This window comes from Ammospiza nelsoni, chromosome Z (genome assembly GCF_027579445.1).
Source record: "Ammospiza nelsoni isolate bAmmNel1 chromosome Z, bAmmNel1.pri, whole genome shotgun sequence".
NCBI classification, from domain to species: domain Eukaryota; kingdom Metazoa; phylum Chordata; class Aves; order Passeriformes; family Passerellidae; genus Ammospiza; species Ammospiza nelsoni.
Window position 1 is genome coordinate 77,990,264 of NC_080669.1, and position 25,516 is coordinate 78,015,779.

Genomic DNA, 25,516 nt, shown 5'->3' on the forward strand with positions numbered 1-25,516 from the left:
AGTGTGACATCAGTGTCACAAGTAGTAAATACAGGGTTTGGTTTAAAAACCCATGCCGGTTGAAATGTTTTTAACATCTCTATCTGCATGCGGTGTCAAAAACTCTATAAAAACAAATTTTTTACTGAGGTCAGTATCCTCAGGTAAGCTGCATGTGGAGAGCTGTCAATACTTGAGTTTGCCCTGTTTCTTAGAAGTTAAAGTTGGGTGGGTTTTGTTTGTTTGGAACTGAAGACAAGAACTAGAGGAAATTTACCTTCTAGTGGCTTTGTCTCTGCTGTGAGTTACATGGGCCTTCCAATGTTTCTTGTACTGTTAATATTTTCTTTTGTAATTTACAATTACTCCTCGTTTAAAAATATTTTCTAAGATAAGGAAAGACCAAATACATGTAAAAGTTTACAATAAATTAGTGTTCTTCTCTTGGGTTTCCTACGCTTTTTAGGAAAGACCAAGGGTCTGATCACATCTATTAAAACTTTACTTTTTAAATTTGAAGTTCAATTCCTGTGAATTCTAGTAAGAGAACTTAATTGACTACTATTTATGCAAACCTGTATTTGAGACTTCCAAAATAGCCTTGGGACCTGTAAAATAGTCAAAGCTATGAAAAAATAACTACATTGAACTTGAAATAACAAATTCAAAGTTTCAGCATTCTTAAAGTTTAACAGTAAGGAAGATTGAAATAATTTTCTACTTGTTTATTGACTATATAAACTGCTCTTGCTGGGTTTTGGTTTTTTTTCAATTACACACTCGAATGATTGCTATTTTTCTGCCATTTGGAGTAGGCCATGACACAAGTACCTGTGGTTACAGAACTCCCAAACATCTGCAGTTCAGGCCTTCTGGAATAACATTAGTAACCTGGGAGATTAAGATTACCACTAAGATTACAGCAGATTCCAGGAGCTGCCTCGTAGTGGGTTTGTGTAACAGTGATGAACTATCTTTAGGCATAGAGTTCTGAGAAACTGCCAGGAAGTTATTGCTGTGATTGAGATAACAATTGAAATAATTCAATTGTAAATGTCAGTTAATGTTGCAAGTCATTGTTTCTTCTCCACAGGTGAACTGCTGCTCTGTGAAGCCAGCACAGTGTGCAAGTATGTGCAAGAAGATGGGTCACATCGTGGCACTTACGGGAAACTTGTGTGCACAAACTTTAAGATTTCTTTCCTTGATGATTCTGCTTCAGATGATAATGTAAGAAAACAAGTCTTCTAATTATGACTAAACAGGCTCTGCATAAATCTTTCCCTTATATAAAGATGCTGAATGAGCATAAATGTGTAAAATTTGCTAATGGGTGCAGAATAACTTGAATTAGTCTGCATCTGCTTGATCCTTTCTCAATCTCTAATGACTATTTTAAGCAGCAGCAGTGCAAGCATTTATGTGGACACTTGGATTAGACATAGTTTATAACTCTTTATATTTTGTGAGTTGGTGAAGTTTAAGTTAAAAGAACCCATTTTTTTGAAAACTAATCAACAGTTTGTTTAAAGCTGATTTCTGACTCTCTGTCTTGGTAGCATTTGTGGAAGTGTGAATGTTTCTGATGGTGGAAAACATCTGCCTGATTTTACTTTGGGCTACATCTGCAGAATCATTTCAGGCTGTACAAGACTGAGTAAGCTAATACTCAGCGGAAATGCTCTGAAAATTTATGTAGCTCAGTGAAACTCTGAAGTATTTCATTCAAAGTCCAATGTGTGCTGAAAAGATTTTAAAACCTAGTGCTGTTGAGCTTGCAAACACTGAGAAAGCTAAAAACTCCCCAAATCTTAAAAGTTATTTCAATCTTTTTTCCTTTGGTTTAGGTGCTCAAATTGAGCTGTCAGAGGAGAATGGTAATGCCACAGTGCCATCATGCTTTTGATGAGCTTAAGCATTGAAATAGTTTAGTCCAATTAGGTGCATTAGAAGTGAAAAGGGAGTCCAGTGGCTCCCACCTTCAAGGTGATCTTGACAGTTAAAGAGAATAATATGATTTGACACATATCGATTGTAGTCAGAAGTTTATTTGGGTTAAATTTCAAGAAGTTTAAATATTAAACTAAGGCTTCTGCAGCCAAGTACAGGCTATTGGACCTTCTGGAATTAATTAAGACAAAGCTGCAGAATCTTTTGACGTAAATCTCAAGTGATCTGGGGAAAGTTGGTAATAATCATGCTAATTTCTGTTCCTGGCTTTAAACCTTGGGTTTATAACATGCCAAGTCAACTATATTTCTTTGAACAAAAGTTCAGGATTAGTTACCTGCTTCACAGTACCACAGACCTGGAAGTAACTTGAATAAGGTTAACTCTCTTCACAGTAAGATATAATTTGCTAATGTAGTGTACATCAGCTCTTTGGTAACAATATTGAAACTAATAGTGTTTAATTGTGTCATTGCTAAAAATGCCAATTTTAACTGTACTAATGGAAAGGTAGAAGTGAAGGGAGCTCCAAATCACTTCAAGTTTGGCTACACAGTAGATTAGGTAGTTGGGCTGTGTGTGTGTCTTCAATTTACCCAGTCATAAATCTGATTTTAATGTTAGTGTGTTCTTGGGATACTTGTTCTTTTAAGAGGCTTTGTGTTTCCTGCCAGGTTCCCATAGCAAGGAAACTTGTCATAAAAGGGCTTGGATTACATGAAGCTACTGTATTTCCTGTTTACTGCAGTGATTCTTGTTTGAAAAGTGACTCTCAGTAGAAATGTATGCTTTGAAGCTATTTGAAAAGTAAAAGCTGAATCTACAGTTCAAGCATGGCTGAGACTTAAATAAAGCTATATTGTGTGTATAACTTGCATTTTAATAACTGTTCTTCAGTGTCCTGCCTTACACAGCTTCTAGGAATAAGGAGTAATGCTGATAGTAAAACAGTGCATGGAAAGCCTTTACTTGGCAGAAGGTGCTCCTGTAGTGTGATGTTTCTGTTTTTTCCTTCATGTTTTTAGGAGCCACAATTTAAGAATAAGATTGTAGGAGAAAATGACATAACTCTGCAGTGCATAGATCAAATATATGGAGGTAAGTCAGCTTTTTACCCCTGGGAGACTTGGAGTGCTGGTGCTCCTTGTACAAATGCATCCTTTTTAGAAAACCAATACATTATTAAAAAGCAGCTGCAGTTATCTTTAATAATGAAATGACAGATAAGAAATTTATCAGAACCCAGTCTTATCCCTCAAGCTTGTCAAATTAATTTTAATTTATTTGATTAATTGTCCACTGGAACAGACAAAATGATTCCTTCAAAATGCAGTTGTTCAAAGCAGAGGGTGTACTGTGAAAAGTCCCTAAATTTGGAAGACAATGATCTTCCAGTGTATCAACTATTTCTATAAATATGGATATATTCGTTTCATTTGAACAATAGCAGTACAGGTACCAAATTCTCAAACAATTCCTTTTGTTTGTCTGAGGGAGCTTTGTTTTATGAGATGCATGATATCTTCACCATATTACAGGAGATACAAAAGGAGGTTTTAAGTGCCAGCTAAATCAAGCGCTTTGCATGGGAGCTTAGAGGTGTGCCAGTACTGCTAAAAAAGATAAATGAGAATGGGATGGATCATTTTAAGTATGGGAAGGCTTTATTGAGAATCCTGTTCCTGGACTAATTATGAGTATTTCAGTGTGTTTATAAATGGTGGTGTAGATTTCTGAAAGAGTGAACTGAGGCAGACCAGTGATGGTTATGAGACACTTTAGTTTTATGTCCAGTGGCCGAGCTGGCAGCACTTGAAGTTGTGAAATGGTACATCCTCAAAGAGAAATGAGCAGAGGTTTGCCTTGGGGACTTCCTGGAGGTTAAAAAAAAAATTAAGGAACTTAGAATGATCTCAGATGTCTGGGGACTTCCCCTTGGGTAAAACTACTTAATTGTTCTTTATAGGTCTTGAAATTTTAAACTTGGTGTGCAATCAGTATGTGAATAAATACAGCCACTGAGCAACTGGTTTGCTGCAAATTTGCCATTTACCTTGTATGAAGTAATTTGCTGGGTTTTAAAAGAAAAGGTTGTGGCTTGTCAGTCTGTGTTGTAGGATGCTTGTTTTGTCTTGAGAAAACTTGGGCTTGAATTAGTTTCTTGAGAATTCTGGAAAGTCAGTCAGGGACAACTTTATTAACATTACAAGTCCCTTTTTGATGTTTACTTTTCTTTTTCATTTTGCAGTTTATGATGAGAAAAAGAAACTTCTAACAGGACAGCTAAGAAAATACCCAGAGACGTTAATTATCTACTGTAAAGACCTTAGAGTATTTAATTTCTGCCTGAGATACACAAAAGAAGAGGAAGTGAAAAGAGTATGTATAGTAACTTAATTTGCTTTTCTGTCTTTGGCTTGGTGCTGGGTGTTGTGAGGATGAGGGAAGGATGAAATTCACCCTGAAACTTGGAAGTGTTTTCTGATAATTTCCAGCTAAGACAGAAAGTAAAAGATTGATTTTTATTAAGCATTTCATTGTGCATAGCAGTTAAAAGACAGGTGCAGTGGCTTTTTAAAGAAAACTGGAACTTGGGAGGGCTACAGGAACTTAGCTCCAACTCGGACAAGCTGTGAAGCTGTTCTGTTTGTGACATATAATTTCATTTTATTTTAGACTTCAGTATAGTGTTACTTTCCTGATAACTTTGGGTTTTTTGAGAAACTAGTCTCTACTCCAAACTAAGAGTCAACTAACTTTATTTAAATACGAGTAATTCTGGAGGTTAAACAAATGTCATGTTACTTAGACGACATAGGTAGTGTCTTGCAGAAAACATAGAAACTTTCTGAAAAGTCAGGTTTCAGCTGTTGAGGATAGAACCCATCAGTTTTGTTTAAAACCTAGATGCAGGGGTTGGTAAAAAAAAAAAATAAAACAACCTTTTATTTTTTCCTACACTGACAGACTTGGTGTGTGTTTGGGTGTTAATTTTTGGTCCTTTTTTAGATCGTCAGTGGTATAGTTCATCATAGCCAGACTCCTAAGCTGCTTAAACGTTTGTTTCTCTTCTCTTATGCATCAGCTGCTCCAAACAACACAGGTAAATGGTTTTTTTGATCTGTTTGTTGCATAGTTAGTTTGTTAAGCAGTCTGGGAGGCCTACAGTTGATTTTGTGCTCAACTTACGGCTCTGTCCTGCTGGTAGGTAGCTTCAAAAGATTTTTTTTTTTTGTTGTACATTGTTAAGCATGCTGCTAAAAAACTCTAAATTGTCTCCTTTTGGTTTTAGTGTCCTTCAGGAAATTGCACAGAAATTTTCTAAGCAAAAGTAGCATCCCTAGATTGAAAACTTATTGTGATTAAAATGTGCAAATGCTTTTCACATGGTTCATCTAGAAAATACTTCGCTTGCTTTTAGTGTGGTTTTTCTGTGTAACTGCTGTGAACTAGACTTCCTGCTCTTAATTCTGAACTTACTGCATTTGCAGTGGCATCCTATGAAAAAGTGCTTCCCCTTTTGCTCTTATTTGCAACCAATATGCTTCTTCCAGGCAATTGCAAGAAAAGCATAGGTTTGACTTCCTTTTATATCTGACTTATTACATAATCTTCCCACTTGATCAAACTTGGCTGAATAGTACATTAGGCTGCAAAATTCAGGACAAAAAATTGTCAGTGTATTTTCTGGCATTCTGTAATTCAGACTTTAGTGGAAATAATAGTGCTGTTTCGAATTAGGAACCTGACCCTTAATGCACCAGCAACGCCAATTCCCTTCACAGAGGAAGGTTTTGATGTATGCAAGGTATTAGTCAAACACCAAAATATGTCAAGGAATTTCAGGATCATTGAGGTTTGAAGAAGCCTCTGGAGATTATCTAGTAATGTTCTTGTCCATATGCCCCTCTTCAGAGTAGGGTTAACTGCACCAAGCTGAGTCATGTCCAGTTGGGTTTTGAGTTTCTCCAAGTATTGAGACTCCACAGCCTTTCTGGAGAGTCAGTTTCATTGTTTGACCCTCCTTGTAGTGGAAAACATTACTGTAATGTGTATTTGGGATTTGCTGTAGTTCAGCTTGTGCATAACTGCCTCTTGTCGAGTCACTGAGTATATAAACACTGAGTATATAAACAGTGTATATAAACAGTGTTCCAACCCCAGTGTTTGTATACACAGGGAGATTGGCCCCTCCTGAGCCCTCTTTTCTGAGTGACCCCAGCTCTGTCTCTCCTCATGTCAGGTGTTTTGAGCCCTTTAATGATCACAGAGGGCCTTCACTGGACCTGATCCAGGAGCCTTCAAACAGGAGCCCAGCACTGGGCACAGTCCTCCAGCTGAGAGCAGTGGTGGCTTCATTCAGCTGGTACACGGTGGCTTTGCTAAATGCAGCCCAGGAGCACACTGCCTGTGTGCTGCAAGGAAGGCACATTGCTGGCTCAGGTAGTTCCTGCAGGCTTCACCTGAAACTGGTGTTCTGTTTCAGCTACAAACAATGGAAAAGACTGCAGGCTTTTCCAGGTAGAGACAGAGCCTGGGAGAAGCCTACTCTTTAAAGCAACATCAAAGTGCTGTCCCACAATTCTTTCCTATTTTAATAGCTGTGTTCAGTAGTAAGTGGCTCAGAGTCATTCTTCGTAAAATTAGTACAGGATGAGACCAATAGACTGTAGAAATTGTTGTTTATGCCTTTCATAGTCTGATACCTCTAAAATCCTGTTTCCAAGAGCTCATCAATAATGTTCTGTTCTGAGCTGTAAATTTTTCATCTACCTTATCTTCTTACAGTGAAAAGTTTCAAGTTACCATTGTGTCTTCCATGGAAATTATAGCTCTCTTTGCTATTTCAGGTTTAGCTGATATTGTAGAATGTTAGTCAATTAGGATGTGTGCTTAAAAGAATTGACATTACTCCATAAATTATATGGTTATTATACAAGATTTGAGGTTGAATCAAGCTGCTGTCTTAACTGTTTCTGAGGTGGCTAAGTAGAATTACAGGGAAGAGTCCAAATTGAAAGTATTGAGACTGAATTGCTGTAATTAATTTTCTGCTCTGAGTGCCTGAGATGTTCTATTCAGTGCAAAGCTATTCATGAGGAAAAAAATGAACCTTAAATGAAATGCAGTAGCTGAAATTTTGTAGAAAGGTTTTTGGTATGATTGTTAATTCTGCATTTAAACTACAGGATTAGATGCCAGTCAGCTGCATTACTATAAAATGATATTTGCTGCATTTTAGGCTGGGTGTGAGGACAGCTCCAGCTGTGTGGAAGTTCTGTAACAAATTAATCATTTCTGCAGGAGAAACTGTTCCTGAAGTTATTAGTAACAGCTGTATCTGATATTTGCTGTTGTTGACGATCAGACTGAGGCAGTGTGGTGTACAAAGGCATTTTGTCTTTGACTCGAGATTTTTGGTACGCAAGAGGTTCTGCTTGCTTACCTTAACTAACACGTTTACTTAGGATTGCTTTTGTGTTAGAATTCCTGACAGTCTGCAAAGTTAATTTTATTGATGTCTGACAGATGGGAGGAACCAAACTGTGATGTTTGAAACCTTGGAGGACTGGCGTGATGAGCTGGAGCGGACCAAAGGGAATGTGAAATACAAAGCAGTGACCACCAACGAAGGCTACAGAGTCTCTGAAAAGTAAGATTGCCCTGGTTAATAGTGAGCTTTGGATGTGTGAAAATCAGTGCTACCCTTGATGCTGGGGATTATACAGGTTTTTGGGAGTCTTTTTAGGATATGGTTTCCATTTTTATTTAGGGAATAATTTTGTTTGTAATCTCAGGAGGTGATCCTGCACAACCTCTGATTCAAGCAAGGTTAACTTCAACTATTCAGGACCTTGGTTAAATCAAGCTTTGAGTATATCTAGAAGTGGAGAATAGAAAATATATATGTCTGGGACCTACACTTCTGTCATACTCATTAGGATGTCACTTTCTCAGTGCTGTACTTTTACTGTGGTAAAATTTCAAGTTACAGGCACTGGAGATTTTTCACTGCTTTTGTTGGGAGCAGGCTGGATGGTGAAAAAGTAACTGGTTTAAAATAAATCTGCAGAATGTGCTGGTGGAAGTTAAGTTGTGTTGCCTTTAGGAGAAGGTTAGCAAAGTTTAGCTGAGCTTGGCTGCCGGTTTAGCAGAGTAGCATTTAGTGGTGAGCTCTTTAGGATGTATACAAGGCATTGTACACTTCTCCTGTTGTTTCGTAGTCAAATCTGGAAAGAGTTCACAGACCTTGGAAACTAGTATTTTTCAGTCTTAACTATTCTATAACTCTGTCTTGGGAGACCCAAACTGAGTTTAAGTACTTACAAGCCAACTTACATTCCTTCTCTGAACTGTGAACATAAATAGTGTTGGTCGATGCTGGAAATCCTTGATAAAGTAAATGACATTCTTGAATTAGGATGTGAACTGCTTAACAAGTATGGAAACAGAGCTAGTTATTTAATACTGTGAGAGTATCTTTTGAAACAGCAAAGCATGAGAGAGCCAAGGTAGTCTTAGAAATCGGTCTTAGAGGTTACAATTAATCACACCTTTGTGAAGGCAGGGGAGTGTTGCAATGAAAATAGTTCAGACCTCAAGGCTGGGAGAAAAGCCTCATTCAAGCTGAAAATAAAGGCACAGCTTTGAGGACAATAGAATTATCTAGTAGGAAAGATTATTGTAGCAAGGTGAATATATAGTTAGAATTTGAGTTAGAGCACTTACCATCATTAAAAGGAACTTTGAGATTATTCTTTGTTCAGTTTTTGAGACCAAGAAACTCTTTTTTGTTGTCTTAGGCTGCCTTTGTATTTTGTTGTTCCCATATGCATTTCTGAAGAGAATATCTTGAAGTATGAAGGCAGAGGCATTCCTGTAAGTATATGTGTATGGCTGAGGGTAAGACTCTCACTGAGATGGCATAATTTCAATTAACATTTCAGATGTTACTGCATATTGTTTTCAGAACTTTTTTTTAACAGTTTACATGTATACCTGGTTATCTACAGAATGGAAACAGATGTTGGAAGGAGATGCTTGATACACTCTGTATTTCACTGAACAGTGTAATATGTAGCAAAACATATTTAATATATACATAACAGCAAAATATGTATTTACTGTTTGCAGTTCCCATTTATTAATGTCTTACAGCCTACATATATTACTAGCCTGTCTGTCCATCAGCCTGTTTTTCATGAGACTGTGCTGAGTGGCATCTGGCTGGGGCAAGATGTAGGCCTTGAAATGCTGTTTGGATATTGAGGTGAAGATGGTGCATGTAAGGTGTAGCTGAACAACTCCAGTTACCTGGCTTGGGTTCTGGTAAGTGCTGTGGCTGTGATGATGCAGCATTTTTACAAAGTCAGGTAACCCAACTGAAAAACTAGTTCTACAAGTCTAACAGAAAATGAAGTTAAATACACTGAGGTTTGCAGCCTGGAGCAAGCTGGGTTTGGCTTCCTGCCTTTTAGTTCAAGAACCAGTAAGACAGAGAAGATGGAAACAAGGATCAAACTAATCTCACTTGTGAGGTCTTACATTAGTGTAAGCTTGTCCATTAAATTTGCCAAGGAAAACCATGTTCGTTTTGTGCTCTTAAGTTAATTAGTCCATGGAGGAGATGGTACTGTACTGTCCTACCTAAAAGTCAAAGTAGTGTGGCAGACTTTTTCTCAGAGAGTCAGAGACCTATTACACTGGCTCTTACACAGAAACAGAAGTGTTTGGGATTTTTTATTCCATCTTATGTTCACAGAACTGTAGAATAGTTTGGACCTTTAAACAGGATCTCATCTAATCCCCCTCTGGAATGACCCAAAGCATCTTCTCCTACATCAGGTTATGTAGAGCCCTCTCCAACCTGGCCTTGAATGTTTCTGGGGCTTCTACCACCTTTGTGGACATCCTGTTCCATCCAGTGTTCCAGCACCCTCCTTGTTAAAACTCTCTTCCATATGTGTAGTTCTAAATCTACCCTCTTTTTGTTTCAAACCATTACCCCTTGTCCTATCACAGCAAGACCTACTAAAAGGTCTTTCCCCATCTTTCTTGTAAGTCCCCTTTAAGTAATGAAATGCCATAAAAAGATCCCCCCAAAGCTTTCTCCAGGCTGAGCAACTCCAGCTCTTCAGTGTATCCTCACAGGAGAGGTGCTCCAGCCCCGTGACCATTTTCATGTCTCTGCTCTGTGCTGGCTCCAGCAGGTCCCTGTGGTTCCTGTGCTGGGAGCCCAGGGCTGGATGCAGGGCTCCAGGTGGGTCTCAGCAGAGCAGAGCAGAGGGGCAGAATCCCCTCCCTGCCCTGCTGCCCACGGGGCTCTGGGTGCAGCCCAGGACACGTTTGGCTCTCTGGGCTGGGAGTGCCATGGCTGGGCCATGTGCAGCCTCTCACCCACAGCACCCCCAAGTCCTTCTGGGCACGGCTGCTCTGGGGCTGCTCATGCCCAGCCTGGGCTGGCACCAGGGGCTGTCCCAGCCCAGGGGCAGCACCAGCACTTGGCCTTGTTAAACCCCATGATGTTCCCATGAGCCTGCTTCTTGAGCTTGTCAGGGTCCCTCTGGATGGCCTCCTATCAAACCACCTCAGCTTGGTGTTGTATGGAAATTTGAGAGTGCACCTAATCTCACTGACTCTGTCATTGATAAAGGTATTAAATAGTCCTGGCCCTAGTACAGACCCCTGAGGGACACCACTCGTCACTGATTTCCATCTGGACATTGGGTAGTTGACCACTACTCTCTGGATGGGACCATTCAACCAGTTCCTCATCCCTGAACAGTCCATGCATCAAACCTCTCTCTCCTGGGGTTTGAGAGAAGGGTGTTGTGTGTGACCATGTAAAAGGCCTTACATATGTGCAGATAGATGATAACATCTGTAGCTGTCCACTGTTCAGAGGCCTTGTAGAACTCTTCTAATTATTTCCAAACTGTTTCTGTGAGGGTAGTGTCAAGATAACTGGGCCATATTGAATTGGTTATAGAAGGTAATGGAAGGACAGTGTAGTAATTTTTTCCACTCTTGATGATTGTGAGGTTTCTGTATCCTTCTGAGGTGCACCTCTTGGTCACTGTAAATTGGTAGCAGAACTTCTATTTCCTGATTTCATTTCATTCATTCCTGATGAAAATGATTCTTACTCCCTGTTTCCATGCAAGTTTACAGATCATCTTGAGAGCTTCAAGGAATAAGAAGTATTTTTGAGGAAATTAGGTGTAAAGGGAAGTAAGAAGCTTTGAGGACTTGTTTTGCCACAAGAAATACCTGTGACCATGCAATCTGATTTAGCTGTGGAGTGTTTAACACATTATTTCATATGCCTTGATTACTCTTTATGCATAGTTCACATGGAAAATTATCAGTACATTTATTGTGAGTTATCTCAAGGCTGAGCTAATAGAAAAATCCAATAGTGGAGAAACTGATGGATAATATATGTGTAAGTTACTTAAAAGTTCTGTCTTGCTGTGGCATATATTCCAACGTAATTTGGCCATAGACTTTTTCATCAATTTTTTTTTTACCTGTGAGGGAAGTTGTGGAAGTAATGTTTTGGCATAATCTGTCATTTTATATTTCCCTGTGCCTGTGTAAACTCTAACTTAAAACTTGCAAGTGGTAACATAGTGTACTCAGGTGTGTAATTTTGGTGCAGGTGTAGGAGTTTGCTTCTGTTGATGGTGTTATTAAATACACTAAAAATTCAATGAAGCAAAAGCACAGAGAAATTTTGAAATCACTCAATCACTTGAGCACATACCTTGTATAGGAAAATTTACTTATTATTCTCATCTGATAAATGTCTTTCTGCAGATTTGGTGTTGGTCTTGCCATAACGGTGCTGCTCTTCTCAAAATGTCTTCGTTTCCCAAAGAACAGGATGACAGCACTTCACAAATGCAAAAAGCCTTCTTGGATGGGTCAGTAATAGCTATTCTGTCCACAACACTTTGCTTGGTATGGACCTTGCTTCTCTTTTTTCCATATATGCTATATCTTTTAAGCTTTCACCCATCAGGAAACAAGTTCTGTATCTGAAAGTAGTTTGCTGTAGTGGAATGTGTTAAAGCCCTCGACCCAATGGCATTGATCACTTGTGCAGGGTTGGAACTTCACCGAAGGGCTTTTCTGTGGAGCTGCATACACATATATTTCTGAGGAATCTGTACTACCTGTGGTGTATTTTTTAGGTAAAGCAGTAGCAGAGCTTGTAGGGTTTAATGGCTTAATTGTTTTGCAAGTAAGAGAAATGTAGACTCTGCCTGTAAACGTGCATTTACAAACTGAGTTTGTAAGACTCTGCCACCTTCTGAGAGCTATGTTCATGTTCTTAAATAACTTGAGATAAGGTGTCCTAAAATGTCTGAGGCAGCCTGAGCAATTCACCACTGCAGCTTTCAGGTGTGAAGGCAGACAGCACTTTTTCACATGGGGTAGTGAACTGACTTAGTTCAGCAGTTTAAAAAATGACAAGTCTAACTCAAGGGAAGGAGCTCAGTGTCTGTTATGGCAATGACTTTTTGCCCTTTAATTTTGGTGCTTTTTTAACTGTTGTTTGTCTGAGACAGAACATCTCTCTCAGCAGCCATCTGTTAGATCAGACTCATAGGTACAATCTGTACATTGAACATTGGCTCCTTGCTCCTCATAGATGGAGACCTGTTAATCACACAGAACGAACAGAAAACAGCTTGATTGGGCTCTAAAAACTTACTTTGTTTATAAAATTAATTATACTTGCATAGGAAAGAGTTGTGGCCCTTCCTGCAGGTTCTCTAATATTTCTACCCTGAAATGGGAAAGATTATAGGACTTAGAACTGTCTTTTAGTGCTATTTTCTGATGTGAAAGTAAATAAAACTAGCAGTAAGCTGTAACAAGGTATCCCCTGATGTTTTGATCCCTTCTCTGTGGCCACTTCAAATTGGGGCAGTATTGCTGTTTTTCTTTGCTGTGCTGTACTGGTGTTTTAATCACTGGAGTCTAAAATATATCTACAAATTGGCCATCAGGGTGTGTTCAAGTGCCATTACAGTAATAGTCCTAACTCAGGCACAGAGCAGATGTTTACAATTAGCAATTTATCAATTTTAAAAAAGCAATTTTAAAAAAGCTGTTCAGAGCCTGATCTTGCAGCCTAAGTTATTTGCTGTGTCATTTAGAAAAAGTACTGTATTTGGCCAGCAATTGCTCTCCCTCACTTCCCTGATCTGATGCATCTTCCAGTTGGTCTGGTAACTCATGTTTCTGATGTGGACTCCTGTAGTTCTCACCTAAACTAGTTTTCTGTGCTATAGCTTGCAGGAAGCAAAGCACTCTGTCCTGCCTGGAAAACTGCCCACAAGACCTCACTTCTGAAATATGAGTTAGAGCAACTTTTCCCAGGTCTTGATAATAGAGCAGTGTGACAGCAGATGTAGTTACTACATTGATGTTCATCTGAGCTCTGGAACCTGAATGAGAGGGAATGCTGTGGGTCCAAGCCAAAGCATCATCTGGCCCTGGTATTTTTTCCTCTCCTTCAAGGCAAAAAAATCTGTAGATATATAGGGAAATGCAAGATACATTGTCTTGTTTGAACCCAAATAATTTCCTTTGCTTGTGTGTTTCATTAGAAGACCTAGCAGCTTGGCATCAGAATCTAGCTGGCAAAAGTCAAGAGAAACTATCAGCTTCTGTTGCGAGTTTTGGGTGTTTCTATCCATCTCTTCTTTTAGGATACAGCTGTAGCGGCCTCCTAGTAAAGTGATTTTGCTGTGTCTAGTGAAGAAAATACTAAAGAAACAGTAGTAAAAATCAAGTAGTGCTTGTAATATTTATAACGGCACAAATAGGCACAAGTTTAATTTTATTGGTGTCATGGTTAAGAGCATCAAATAGTGTTATAAGCCTGTAGGCAAGCTTCCAATTGGTACTTAGAAATGCAGGAAGGTCACTAGCTTTCCAGAGTGTCTATCTTCTGGTATTACAGCTCTTTGAGAAATCATGCCTATTAACTTTGTCTTCAGATAATAGTTGATGCATTATTTGACTTGTGAAGCAGAAAGCTTTAATCTCTTGATGGTTTGATTTAGAATCTATAAGACAATTAGCAAACCTCCCTATGAGCTCCTGAGGATGGATGACTTGTCAAGCAGCCTTCCATCTCTGCAAGATATCCAGACTGCATACACAAGATTCAAACAGCTGTTTTTGATAGGTAAGTCAGACTTTAAAGCAAAGCATAACAATGATGTGCTGTGACTCCTGAGTGCAGTAATTTTCTTGATTGGTGCCTTCATTTTGAGGGTGGTTAAAAGCAGGTTTTAAAATATGTAACTGAAGACTGTGCTTATGTCTGGGATGTGAATGAAGGTTTGTAGTTCTTTGACTTAACCACCTCTTGCTAAGCTGTCACAGTATCTGAAAATTACTTTTGAAGGAGTGAAGTCTTATGTGTTAGTTGGATTACACTAACTGGAATGAAGTTTGTGGGGAAGATTTTCAGTCTTCTGTGGCCAAACTTTTAGCCTTTGGGCTCTGTCAAGAGTAGATACTGCTAATTAATTTTTGCCCTTGGTTTTGTTAGACACTAGTCACATCTCAAAACATATGAAGCTGCTTAAATTCTGTCCTTTAGAAAGCAATCAAATGGGAGCCATGTGAAAGTATGATCTTGGCTTTCTGACTTCTTTCTTCTGAGACTTTCCAACTATTTTGCTGTCATGAAACACTTTGACCCCACCTCTTGAGATGAAAAAAGCTCCACTCGACTTCTAATATAAGGTATTTGAGTTTCACACTGAAGGTTTTGTCTAGAATACACTGTCAAATTGACGGTGAATCTTAAGAGCTAAAAATAATTACTTTTTAATGTGATTTCTGGCAAGTCATCCTCTGTAGAAAAAAAACCTAAGCTTAAATTTAGTCATTTAACCTGTGTCATGAAATACTGTGTATTTCAATGATGTAATTGCATCTTTGTCTTATATTAATGCAAAAGGGAATGTGTTGAAACTGCCATCTAGTAAGTGTTCTTGCAGCTTTTTAAATAAGGTTTGACAGTAGACTGGACCTCACTGAGTATAGCACTATGCACTTTCAGTCTGAGAGAAACATTCAGCTTTTGCAGAAGTACTTAGATCTTAGATAAATTTATTACCTTATTACCATATTTTAAAGTCTGAACATACGAACCATTACTTTTATCCTGTACATGCCTTGTTAATATGGTATAGGCAGCTTGTCCTGGCCATGGCACTCCCAGCCCAGAGAGCCAAACGTGTCCTGGGCTGCACCCAGAGCCCCGTGGGCAGCAGGGCAGGGAGGGGATTCTGCCCCTCTGCTCTGCTCTGCTGAGACCCACCTGGAGCACTGCATCCAGCCCTGGGCTCCCAGCACAGGAACCACAGGGACCTGCTGGAGCCAGCACAGAGGAGCCACCAAGGTGATCAGAGGGATGGAGCAGCTCTGCTGCAAGGAAAGGCTGACAGAATTAGGATTGTTCAGCCTGGAGAAGAGAAGGCTCCAGGGAGACCTTATGAAACCTTCCAGTTCCTATAGGGGCTACAAGCGAACTGGAGAGGGACTTTAGATGAGAGCATGAAATGACAGGACAAGGGAAAATGGGCAGCTTTGGATCAGGTATTGGGGAAAATTTCTTTACTGTGAGAGTGATGGGATTTGGTGAAAACTATGTCTAATGCAACAGAGCTTTTGTGGAGAACTAGTTTCTATGGCCAGGGTGAAAGAAGTTGGGAGAGGGGTTTAAATTGGGCAATGAGCAGGATGAGGTTCTGCTCGTGTAGCTCTGCTGCATGGAGGCAGCACAGCTACAGGAATAAAACACGTGTATGTCTGTGCATTTGAGGCGTAGGTACAAGATCCAGCAGAGACGGTAGTGTGTAAATGTGCTGGAATCGAACACTAGAAGTGTTTGGAGAGACTCTGGGAGGTGGGCAGTTACACAGAAACTTGTGGAATTGAAGCTGTTCTGGAAAGGATGGGGAAGGAGGGAATTTTGTCTATCTGGTTTCTCACTAGTAGAACTGTTCTAGGTCTTGTGCTTTAAGCTTTGTCTCATGCAGGAAATGTAATATATTCTGGTTTTAATTGATTATATCAGCTTGTGAAAGCTTTCCAATATTTGTTGACTGGCTTTGATAGAAATAAAAGCAATGGACACTTAGGTGGCATTTGAAAAAACCTACAAAAGTCCTAGTCATAGGCGTTTAATGACTTTGTGGTATTGAACTTGGCCTCCCTGTTTATGTATTTTAATGCATTTTTTTAGTTGCAGCAAAAGCTGTTTAAAACATTTTTCAGGTAGTCTTACATTCCATAAATTTTTATAACCTACTTTTAAAACTCATTGGTATCTCTGGTTCTGATGGTAATGATTTTCAAATACAGTGTCTTTACGTTAAGCTTTATGTAGATCATCATCTCTGATTAAACTTTTTTATTCCTTTTCCATTTTGTCAGCAGATTTATTTACCTGGTTTGCGTGCCATGAACCTCCAACTTATTTTTTCTAAAAGGCTGTGGTGCTGTAAAACTCTGCTGGGTGTTTGTAGGACTACTTCACTTCCTTATTTAGTTATAAGGTGTCAGCTTTAATAGTGATTGAAATTTGCTGACTCCTTAGTATTGGTTACTTTATACTGTTCATAACTGAAGGAATATTCAATGGATAACTGTTAATTATCATTGTGTATGTATAAGCAAGCCAATTTTTGTTTTTCTTTTTTTTTTGCAGATAACAGTACGGACTTCTGGGCAACTGATGTGAAATGGTTTTCATTACTGGAGAGCACAAACTGGCTAGAAATAATCAGGTTTGCTGTATCTTCAGCTTTCTGTGTTTCAAACTGTTGGTAATTGCATTTGTAGTGGGTTTTCTAGCTAGTTTCTTGAAACGGAATTCTTTACTGCCAGTAGGAAAAGAAATTAGGACAGGCTTATGGCCCCATTTATGGTCCCATTTATATATCTTATTTCTGCAACTCGAGACATGTTTTTAACAGTGCAGACTTATGTTAAGTGTTCTACTTTAAAGGATATGAGAAGTAGGAGATCATTTCAATTACAATTCTTCCAGAGAGCCAGTTAAAAATACAGATCCAGTAATTTCCATCCTGCATTATCATCTTCTTTCCAAACTCAATAATCCTGTTTGTTTCTTGTGTGAAACTATTCTATGTCTCTGACTGGCCTTGCCATTCTTCTCTATACTCTCTACTTCTGTAATGTCCTTTCGGATGAGATGTGGTGCAGTGTTCAAGATGTTAGTCCACCAAAGATTTATAAAAGAACTTTTCTTCTCAGTTTTGTCCCCATTTTGTGCTGATTGTTCCTTAAGTTCTCTTTTCTTCTTTCAGCAGTCCACAGTGAGTAAGTGTTGGAATGGCGTTGGCTAGCTTGAGGCTTGTTGTAGTGGAATGTTGAGGAGTTTTGTTTTCAGTATTGCTTTGTGCTGACTCTTTTGTCTGTCAGTTTATTCTGTAATCAGCTAATTACCATGGAGTGCTTCTGCTGTTGGCTCCAGTCCCTCTGGTCTTAATAACAATCCATAAATATTGATAATTATTAACTTGTTAATCCAGAATTTAAATATGTTTATTGAAAGGTTCTAGTGAAGATCATACATGTTGAGAAATTCATTGACATAATGAAGATCACAGGTAGTTTAAAGTAAAAGCCAGGCTGGGTTCCTATCCTTAGGTTGTTTTGAGACTGGTCATTTCTGTACTTGGATCCAGTTCGTTCCTGGATCAGCCTGTTCTTGGCTTTTGTAGTTAGTAGGAATACTTTGTCACATGCTCTAGATGATAGAACAAAGAAGAATCTGACAGTTCCAAACTTAAGAAATAAACTGTCAGCTTCTATTAGTGACCTAAGATATTGCAAGAATCCCAATTTGTTTGCGGGCTTTTGCTAAGAATAACTAACTTTATGAAAATTTAGATCTAGATGTTATATCTCGTTTTATGTGATCTGTAATTCCACTCAGTCTTCCTTGTGTAATAATGTTCTCTGTATTACTTTTGTCTGAGTCTTTACAAGAGCTGATTGTTCATCCTTCCTCTCTCACTTGAAAGCAGATTTTGGAAGAAATGTAGAATGTAGTATGTTAAAACATAAATGTGGCGATATTGGCTCTTTCCAGGAAAAAGATCTGGTTCTTAGGAATTGTAATACTTCAGTGTGTGATGGCTGCTGTTGATCCAGAATAAAGTAGTGTATCATAGCAACTGAAAATGCATGGTTAATGGCCAGATAAAATGTTCTTGAAGCTGAGCAGTTCTTAGTTTACACAAACTGAGCATGGGTTTTGCATTTTAAGGAACTAGTGGAATTTCAAGTATGGCATTCTAACCCTGTCTAGGGGAAACTAATATAAGAAACTTCACTCAACTTTTCCTGTACCAAAACAGGAAGGTCTTGAAGAAAGCCATAGAAGTTGCTGAGTGTCTGGAAATACAGCATACAAATGTTCTCCTTATAGGTAAGAATTTAATGAGATAATCTATATATTGATTTATTTAAATTAATTTTGAAGTAAATTAAGCTTCCTGTAGTTAAAGAAAATAGCAAGCACAGTTCCAGGGTATGAATGAAAAAGCTGCTGATAAATTGGCAGGAGAGTCATGCATAAAGAAGAGGTAACATTCCTGTTTCCCAGTTTATTTTATTTAAGGTCTTTTAGGCCCTTTGCTGTACTTTAAGGGGCATGGGAACCATATCCACACAAAGGACCACTAATATGAAAACTTTTAAAAATAACCTTTATATTTTCTAGATACATGTTGGATATTCTGCAGACTCTTTATTAAAAATACATGGAATAATATACTTACTGTAAACATGTTGAGCAGTTTATTTTCCTAGACTGAGTAATCACATGTAAAACCAAATCTCAAGTTAACCATTAATTGACTCCTGGATTGATAATTCAGTTGAGTTTTTCACACATATTGCCATTTGAGAAACCTAACACAGGCAAGAGGTTTTCTGAAGGCACCTTTTGGAAAGGTGAAGACTGTATGTTGCATGAGGAGGCAGTTTCACACCTTGTGAAAAGAGGTGTGGAGGGTAGGAAGGGTAAGGACAAATGGCTGGGCTGAGGGGCAGTGTGTGCTTGTGGGAGACTGAAGGGCACAGGCAAGTTGCAGTAGGAAGGGTTGGGGCTTGCAGTTTTATTGTCAAAGTATTTTCCCAGGATAAGCATGTAAGTAACCTTAAATTTGGAATCATGGATTAACTTCTCTCTGACTTGCAAAAATGTCTGTGCTGCTCTGATCCTGAAATACAATTTTGTTTATGTGAACATGGCAATGCTTTGCTTTCTTACATAATGTTTGAGGAATGGCTTAGTATAGAATGTGGTTTCTGTTCTCCTTTGTAGAAGAGAGTGCTACTGATCTGTGCTGTGTAATCTCGAGTCTGGTTCAAGTGATGATGGATTCATACAGCAGAACAAAGTCAGGGTTTCAGAGCCTTATTCAGAAGGAGTGGGTGATTGGAGGACATAGCTTCTTGGATCGCTGTAACCACTTACACAAAAGTGAGAAAGAGGAGGTATATTTTTTTAAATTGCTTTCCTTACTTATTATTTATAAGCTTACTCAGCATGAAGAGGGATTTACCTGTTAGTCCAGAAGTTCCAGTTACTCTGAGGATCTTCTCTTTTGTTTTGTGGGTTGATGTTTGTACAGTGTCACTGTTTTTGCTGTTTAGAGGTCAGCAATGGCTTTATTATTAAAGAGAACAAATGAAAAATTTCCCAGTCTTGGAGTCTTTTGAAAGTCATGTATCCTGTGCCCCTGGAAACTGTGTTAAATGGTAGTAGCATCCATAGAAATAACTCAAGCCTATTCCTGTCACATATGGAGGTCAACTTTTTACTATCTTGCTTTGGGACTAGATTACATTGCTATTCAAATGGAAGTAATAGGTGTCAACTGACTAATTCTGATCAAGAATTTATATAAACTAGTTTTGCTTTGCCACCTTTAGAAGACTGCATAGTGGCAACCTTTAAATTCAGAGTAGAAGGTGCTCATCTCTTCTGTCAATAATTGGCCAAGGATAGCTCAGATAATGCTTCTTCAAATTTCAGCCAAATGTACATGCAGCAGTTCTGTAGTTAATCAGGCTTCTTGCCTTAAGATTTGTATTTGGAGACACTCAATTCTATAAAACACATAGTTTGCATGGTGGAACAATTTTAACTTTTTCTGAAACTGATGAAATATTTTGTTTACTTAGGCTCCTGTTTTTCTGCTCCTGCTAAATTGTGTTTGGCAGCTGGTACAACAGTATCCTCCAGCATTTGAGTTCACTGAAACTTACTTAACTGTCTTGTCAGACAGCCTCTATGTGCCTATTTTTAGCACTTTCTTCTTCAATTCTCAACATCAAAGAGACACTAATAAGGTAAGGGTTTGGTATTTTGTGGATGCAGTGTGTTGGAGAATGAATTTGACCAACAAACAAGGAACACTCAAAAAAAGCTAATTCCCAACAGCACCATTTTCCTTACTTATTGAACTGCCTTGAAGGGTGAACAATGCAATTTTGGCAATAGGGAGGCAAGTTCAGGACTTAGGAGTTTATGATGACAGAAGGAATACATTACCTGTAATATGTAGTTGCAGTTTCATGTTTAGTGCCCTTCAGTGAAATTGGAGCTCCTTAACCTACAAGGAATATGCAGCTGTCAGCAGAATAAGTTATCTATGAGATTCTTGTATAGTATATTCTGTTGTATTCCAAAATGAACATCTCCTGAATGTTGATTTATATTTGGTTCATGCTCTTCTCTAGCCTAAGAAGCTGGGAGCAATAGGAGTATCCTCTGCAAGGCTGCACAGAGACTAAAGGAAAAAGTGAAGATTACTGTCTTTCATACAAATAAATTGTTGATCGCAAAATCGAGATGAGTAGCACTGCACGACTGCAGTTCCAACTTCTGCTGTTTGGAATTGTAATGTGCTGCCTGTGTTTGAGGAATCCAACTGTCTGTCTCTTGTCCAAGTTTCAAAATATCTTTTTTTTCTGAGAATATTTAACTTTATTTTCATCTGTGAAAGTCTGATTGCACTGTTGTTGTTCAGTTATTGAACACATAGAAAGCGAAAGTGTTGTTGCAACTCTGTGGCCTTTTTTCTAAAAAGACAGTTTCTTTATTTCACCTTGACTTAGTCAGAATTCCCTTCTGGCAGTATTAAATGTGACCTGTTTGTTTTGGCAGAGTGGGGAAAGCATCAAGACACAAAGTGGTCCTTTCAGATTCCTTACTGTATGGGACTGGTCTGTGCAGTTTGACCCCAAGGCCCTGGCTTTCCTGAACAACCCTCTTTATGCAGAGAAACCAAAACCAGATAGAAGTCAACGGAAGACTTCACGGTTCAAAGTAAGATATGTGCTGCTAAACTGTGTTTTCAGTTCTAGAAATATTTTGCCCATCTTATTTCAAATGTTCTCACAGTGAAAGTATCGGTGCAGACTTTTTTAAATTGACAAAATACACGTATACCTCAGACCCACATGGATTTAAGAACCCAGTTTGCATGCACCAGAATTGTAAATAACTCTTTTATAGTTCATAGCCATGAAGTTAGGGATTCTTTACCTTCATACTTCTATGCAAGTCTATTGGTAAGCCATGAGATTTAATATTCAGGTGAGTTGCAATGATGTGTTTGAAGGGAGTTAATTTAGTTGTTCCATGGAGTACCTGACTGAAATACATAAGTTTGTGATTGCCTCCCTAATTTTAACTGGAGTGTGTGTGTGCACTTGGAGAGGGAGGGGGATCAACAACAGCAAAAAAACTGACTGGAGTATGGAGGATTATGGGTGGACCACCTCATTACTGGCACGTAGCTCAAACTCAGGGAGAAATTCTTGGAGTAGCCTCTTTGAATTGCAATTCATTGGTAAATTCTGTCCTGTATAAGGCATTCTCATGTGAGACACTGCCAGTATGATCTACAGCGTTTATCTGAGATGCAGTGAGGGACCACTGGATAAAAACCTATAAATAAAGTGCTCTCTGATTTTTAACTAGCTTAAACTAAACATGGACACTAGCAATACTTAAATGTAAGCAAAGGGCTTGGCTTTTTCAAAGACAATTGCTTTATTGGTGTTACTTTTGGTTAGCAGGGAAGGAAGGTGGCAACACTCAGTATGCTCTGTAAAGTATTTGATGTATTGAAAAATAACAACTTAAACAAACCACTGCTTCTCTATATAGCTCAAGTGACTATTGCTTGCGAGAGGTTCCTGAATACAACTTTGTTTTTCTTCCTCTTAAAACTGCTTTCTGAAGTCCCATTGCATTAATATTTATCTGAGTATTTTGCCTTTTTTCCCCTCTCAAAGCATCAACGGCAACTTTCTTTGCCACTGACACAGGCAAAGCCTTCCACGAAGAGAGGATTTTTCAGGGAGGAAACAGATCTTTTTTTTAAAAACATTCTGGGTAAAAGAATTGGCAAGTTCATAAATTCTTCAGATGAGCCCCCTAACAGCTTCAGGGAGTTTTATGATAGCTGGCATAGCAAACCTGTCGACTACCACGGTCTTCTGCTGCCACGCATCGACGGCCCCGAAATCAAAGTCTGGGCACAGCGTTACCTACGATGGATTCCTGAGGCCCAGCTCCATGGTGGTGGAACAATAGCTACAGCTGCCAGGATTTTGGACTTGATGGAGGAAGTGCAAAGCCTGCAGGTAAAAATGGATGAAGAACACAGTCAGGCTGTTTCTGGAGACGTACATTCTGTTCCCTTGCTGAGGAATTCTGCCCGTTTGTCATCCTTGTTTCCATTTGCTTTACTGCAGAGACAGTCTGTCAAACCAGCTTTACCCACTAGCACCTGGAAAGACTTGGAAGATGAAGATGACTTGGTCAAGAGGGATGATGAATTTGTTGACCTAAGTGGGGATATGTTATGACATGTATATAGATTACCGTGTGGATTGTATGTGGCTAAGCACTGAGTTTTAAATGTTGTGCTGTATCTTCATATAGGAACTTGAGCATCTGCAAACTGTTTAATGGGTTTGTGGGGTTAAAAATCCTTGATTGGAAAGACCTAGTTGCTGTAATTAACTAAGCATGTTTTGAACTTGCATTTCACTCTAACAATATTTATTGCAGAACCATATTTTTAGCATAGGTGTAATTCAAATGGGAGTGTTGGCCGTAGTAACAACATGGCCACTCTATTAAGAAAAACAAAAGAAAAACAGCAAAAGAATACTTTCTGCTGTAAAGGTAGAATGATAAATGCATATGGCAACAAGCATGCTATCTTAACATCTCTTTCCCCGTACTGGGAGTGGAGTACTGTGATTTGCAAATTCCCCCCACATGTAAACAGTGAAAGATACAACTAACTGTGCACTCACAAGTCAGCTTTTGACAGCTGAGGAATACTCTTGTGGTCACCAGGGCTTTTCTGTCTGCTGTTGGATCAACAGAAGTCGTGTGCTTGCCCCTTCCCCTTTGTCAGTGTTGGTCTTTGTGGTGTCGTGGTCACAGGTTGGCTGCTCTGAGCCTGTGCATGCACTTAGCTCAAGGGTCAGATGCAAGAGCTTAATGACACATTTCAAGTCTTAATGTATGGCTGCTGTGCTACATGCCCTTGCTGCCTTGGAATTTTATGTTTGCTCTTAATTTTAACGAATGAGATTTCAATTTGCCATGAGTATGTTTTCTCCTTTTAAGTAGAGGGAGACTTTCATTGGAACTTTTCCCCCACTGATGCCCGTTGCCTTTAAGGCTTTCTGTAGCTTGCACTGAGACTCTCCACATAGAGGGAAGACACTTTTCCTGTAGTCCTGCAGTGAAGCAGGATTTGCAGTCTGTTACCACTTGTCATGAGTTGGTACAGCTTATGAATGTGGTGTTTATAGAACACTCGTGTCCTGTTGCTGGATGTAATAACAGTACCTCAGTGAAAGAAGCCATAAAGAAATGCCTGTTGACTTGGATCTACTGTGTGTATGTTTATACAAATTTTTACTGCAAATAATTATCCTTTGTAAAGCTGAATATTATTTGACTGTCAGATCTGTTTTTAACCCTTAAATTCTGTAATACCCCAAGAATGGATTGAAGTCGTAAAATCAGTTACACTGAGAGGTTACACATTGAATATTTTCTCTGTTCTCATAACAATTTAGAAATCCATGCTGGAAAACTTGGCTGGTGGATAAACTGTTGCTTAAATTTGATCAGCTCAGTGAAACTTGGGGATATTAAACTTTTGTTACTGACTTATCACTTCATACTGAGTTGTTTTAATGTATAGCAACAATTCATCAGCAGCCCTCTGAAAACAAATTCTCATAACTGGGAAAGGGGGGAGAGCTTGATGCAGCTATGCCAAACTGAAGCTTTCCAGCTCTTAATTGCCTTAAAGTCTTAGTGTGAGGACAATACTTGAGTTCGTAGTGTTTTATTTAAAAGTACAGTAGTACTATGCTTTCTTCTGTGATATTTACAGCTAGCACTTGCTAGGATGGGCTGTACAGCACATTTTCTTCAGACTTAGTTGTAATTCATGTGACTCATGTATGCAATAACACTTTGCATGTTGAATGAGCAGTGTATTATTACAGTGAAGAAACACTTGTCCTTCTAAGGTCATTTGGGTTCAAGGGTGGAGTTTTTTAAACACTGCCATAAAAAAAAAAATTAAAATGATTTTCTATACTTTTGATCAAACTATTGTAATGTTTCAGTTACAAAGATTACATACTTGTATTAAAGAACAGATGTTGGACATCTTATTTGTACATAAGTTATCAGAAATATATATAGAAGAGACGTATATATCTGGAATTGAACATGGAAACACTTCTAATGTAGAGTAAATACCATTGTTGCTGGTTTTCTGCACTGAAGGATTGGAAATATACTTCGTATTTTTACTCCAGGCTTTTGTTTTTACCTCCAAGTTTTAACACTGAATGCAAGCTAGCAGTTTTTCAGGTTTCTTTCTTCTTTTTCCTTCTTTTGATTAAATATTGTTACTTTTCTCCAGGCTATTTGAAGAGTGTCAATAAAATATACTTTGAACTATTCATCGTGAGATAAGAATGTATGTTTAAGGTCCACATTTCAAGTGATGCACTAAATCACAGCAGACTTCACAATCTGCAAAGCTTTTCTGGTTATATCCTGATTTTTACAGACTGTTATGGGGAAGTTGTCCAGTTTTGATCTGGCTGTACTTCTGATGCCCCCAGTGCAGGAGAGAGGACAGTTCAGTGCAGTGAAGCAGGATGGCTGTGGGAAGTTAAAGGTGATCTAGAAATTGGCTGCTGAGTGTGTGTATTGGGGGGGGTATTAAAGAGTGTTTGTTCCTTAGCAATATAATTGCTTAGTGTTATTGTCTTAGCAATATACTTCCCCCACATCCAGGGTGAAATTTGTTCTTGCATTGTTACACTAAGCCACTTGGAGTTTCCACAGGGGGGTATTTCTCAAACCAGATCTGTGTTTGATGGGGACTAAGGTGGCCACAGTAAGCTCTGGAGTACAGCTTGTACTTGTGATTTTAAAATTCCACTTTTTTCAAGA

General features: G+C 38.7%; 1 protein-coding gene across 1 annotated transcript in view; it reads left to right on the plus strand.

Moving 5' to 3' along the window:
• MTMR12 (myotubularin related protein 12) overlaps positions 1-25,019 on the plus strand; it is a 33,071-nt gene extending 8,052 nt beyond the window's left edge. The window contains exons 3-16 of the mRNA XM_059492884.1: positions 1,073-1,209; positions 2,955-3,027; positions 4,178-4,308; positions 4,939-5,032; positions 7,459-7,582; positions 8,733-8,808; positions 11,749-11,855; positions 14,010-14,134; positions 16,673-16,751; positions 18,351-18,421; positions 19,322-19,494; positions 20,185-20,352; positions 21,170-21,331; positions 22,306-25,019. Coding sequence (XP_059348867.1) covers positions 1,073-1,209; positions 2,955-3,027; positions 4,178-4,308; positions 4,939-5,032; positions 7,459-7,582; positions 8,733-8,808; positions 11,749-11,855; positions 14,010-14,134; positions 16,673-16,751; positions 18,351-18,421; positions 19,322-19,494; positions 20,185-20,352; positions 21,170-21,331; positions 22,306-22,881 — 2,096 coding nt within the window. The 3' untranslated portion in view covers positions 22,882-25,019. The remainder of the gene's footprint in view (positions 1-1,072; positions 1,210-2,954; positions 3,028-4,177; positions 4,309-4,938; positions 5,033-7,458; positions 7,583-8,732; positions 8,809-11,748; positions 11,856-14,009; positions 14,135-16,672; positions 16,752-18,350; positions 18,422-19,321; positions 19,495-20,184; positions 20,353-21,169; positions 21,332-22,305) is intronic.
• The last annotated feature ends 497 nt before the right edge of the window (positions 25,020-25,516 follow it).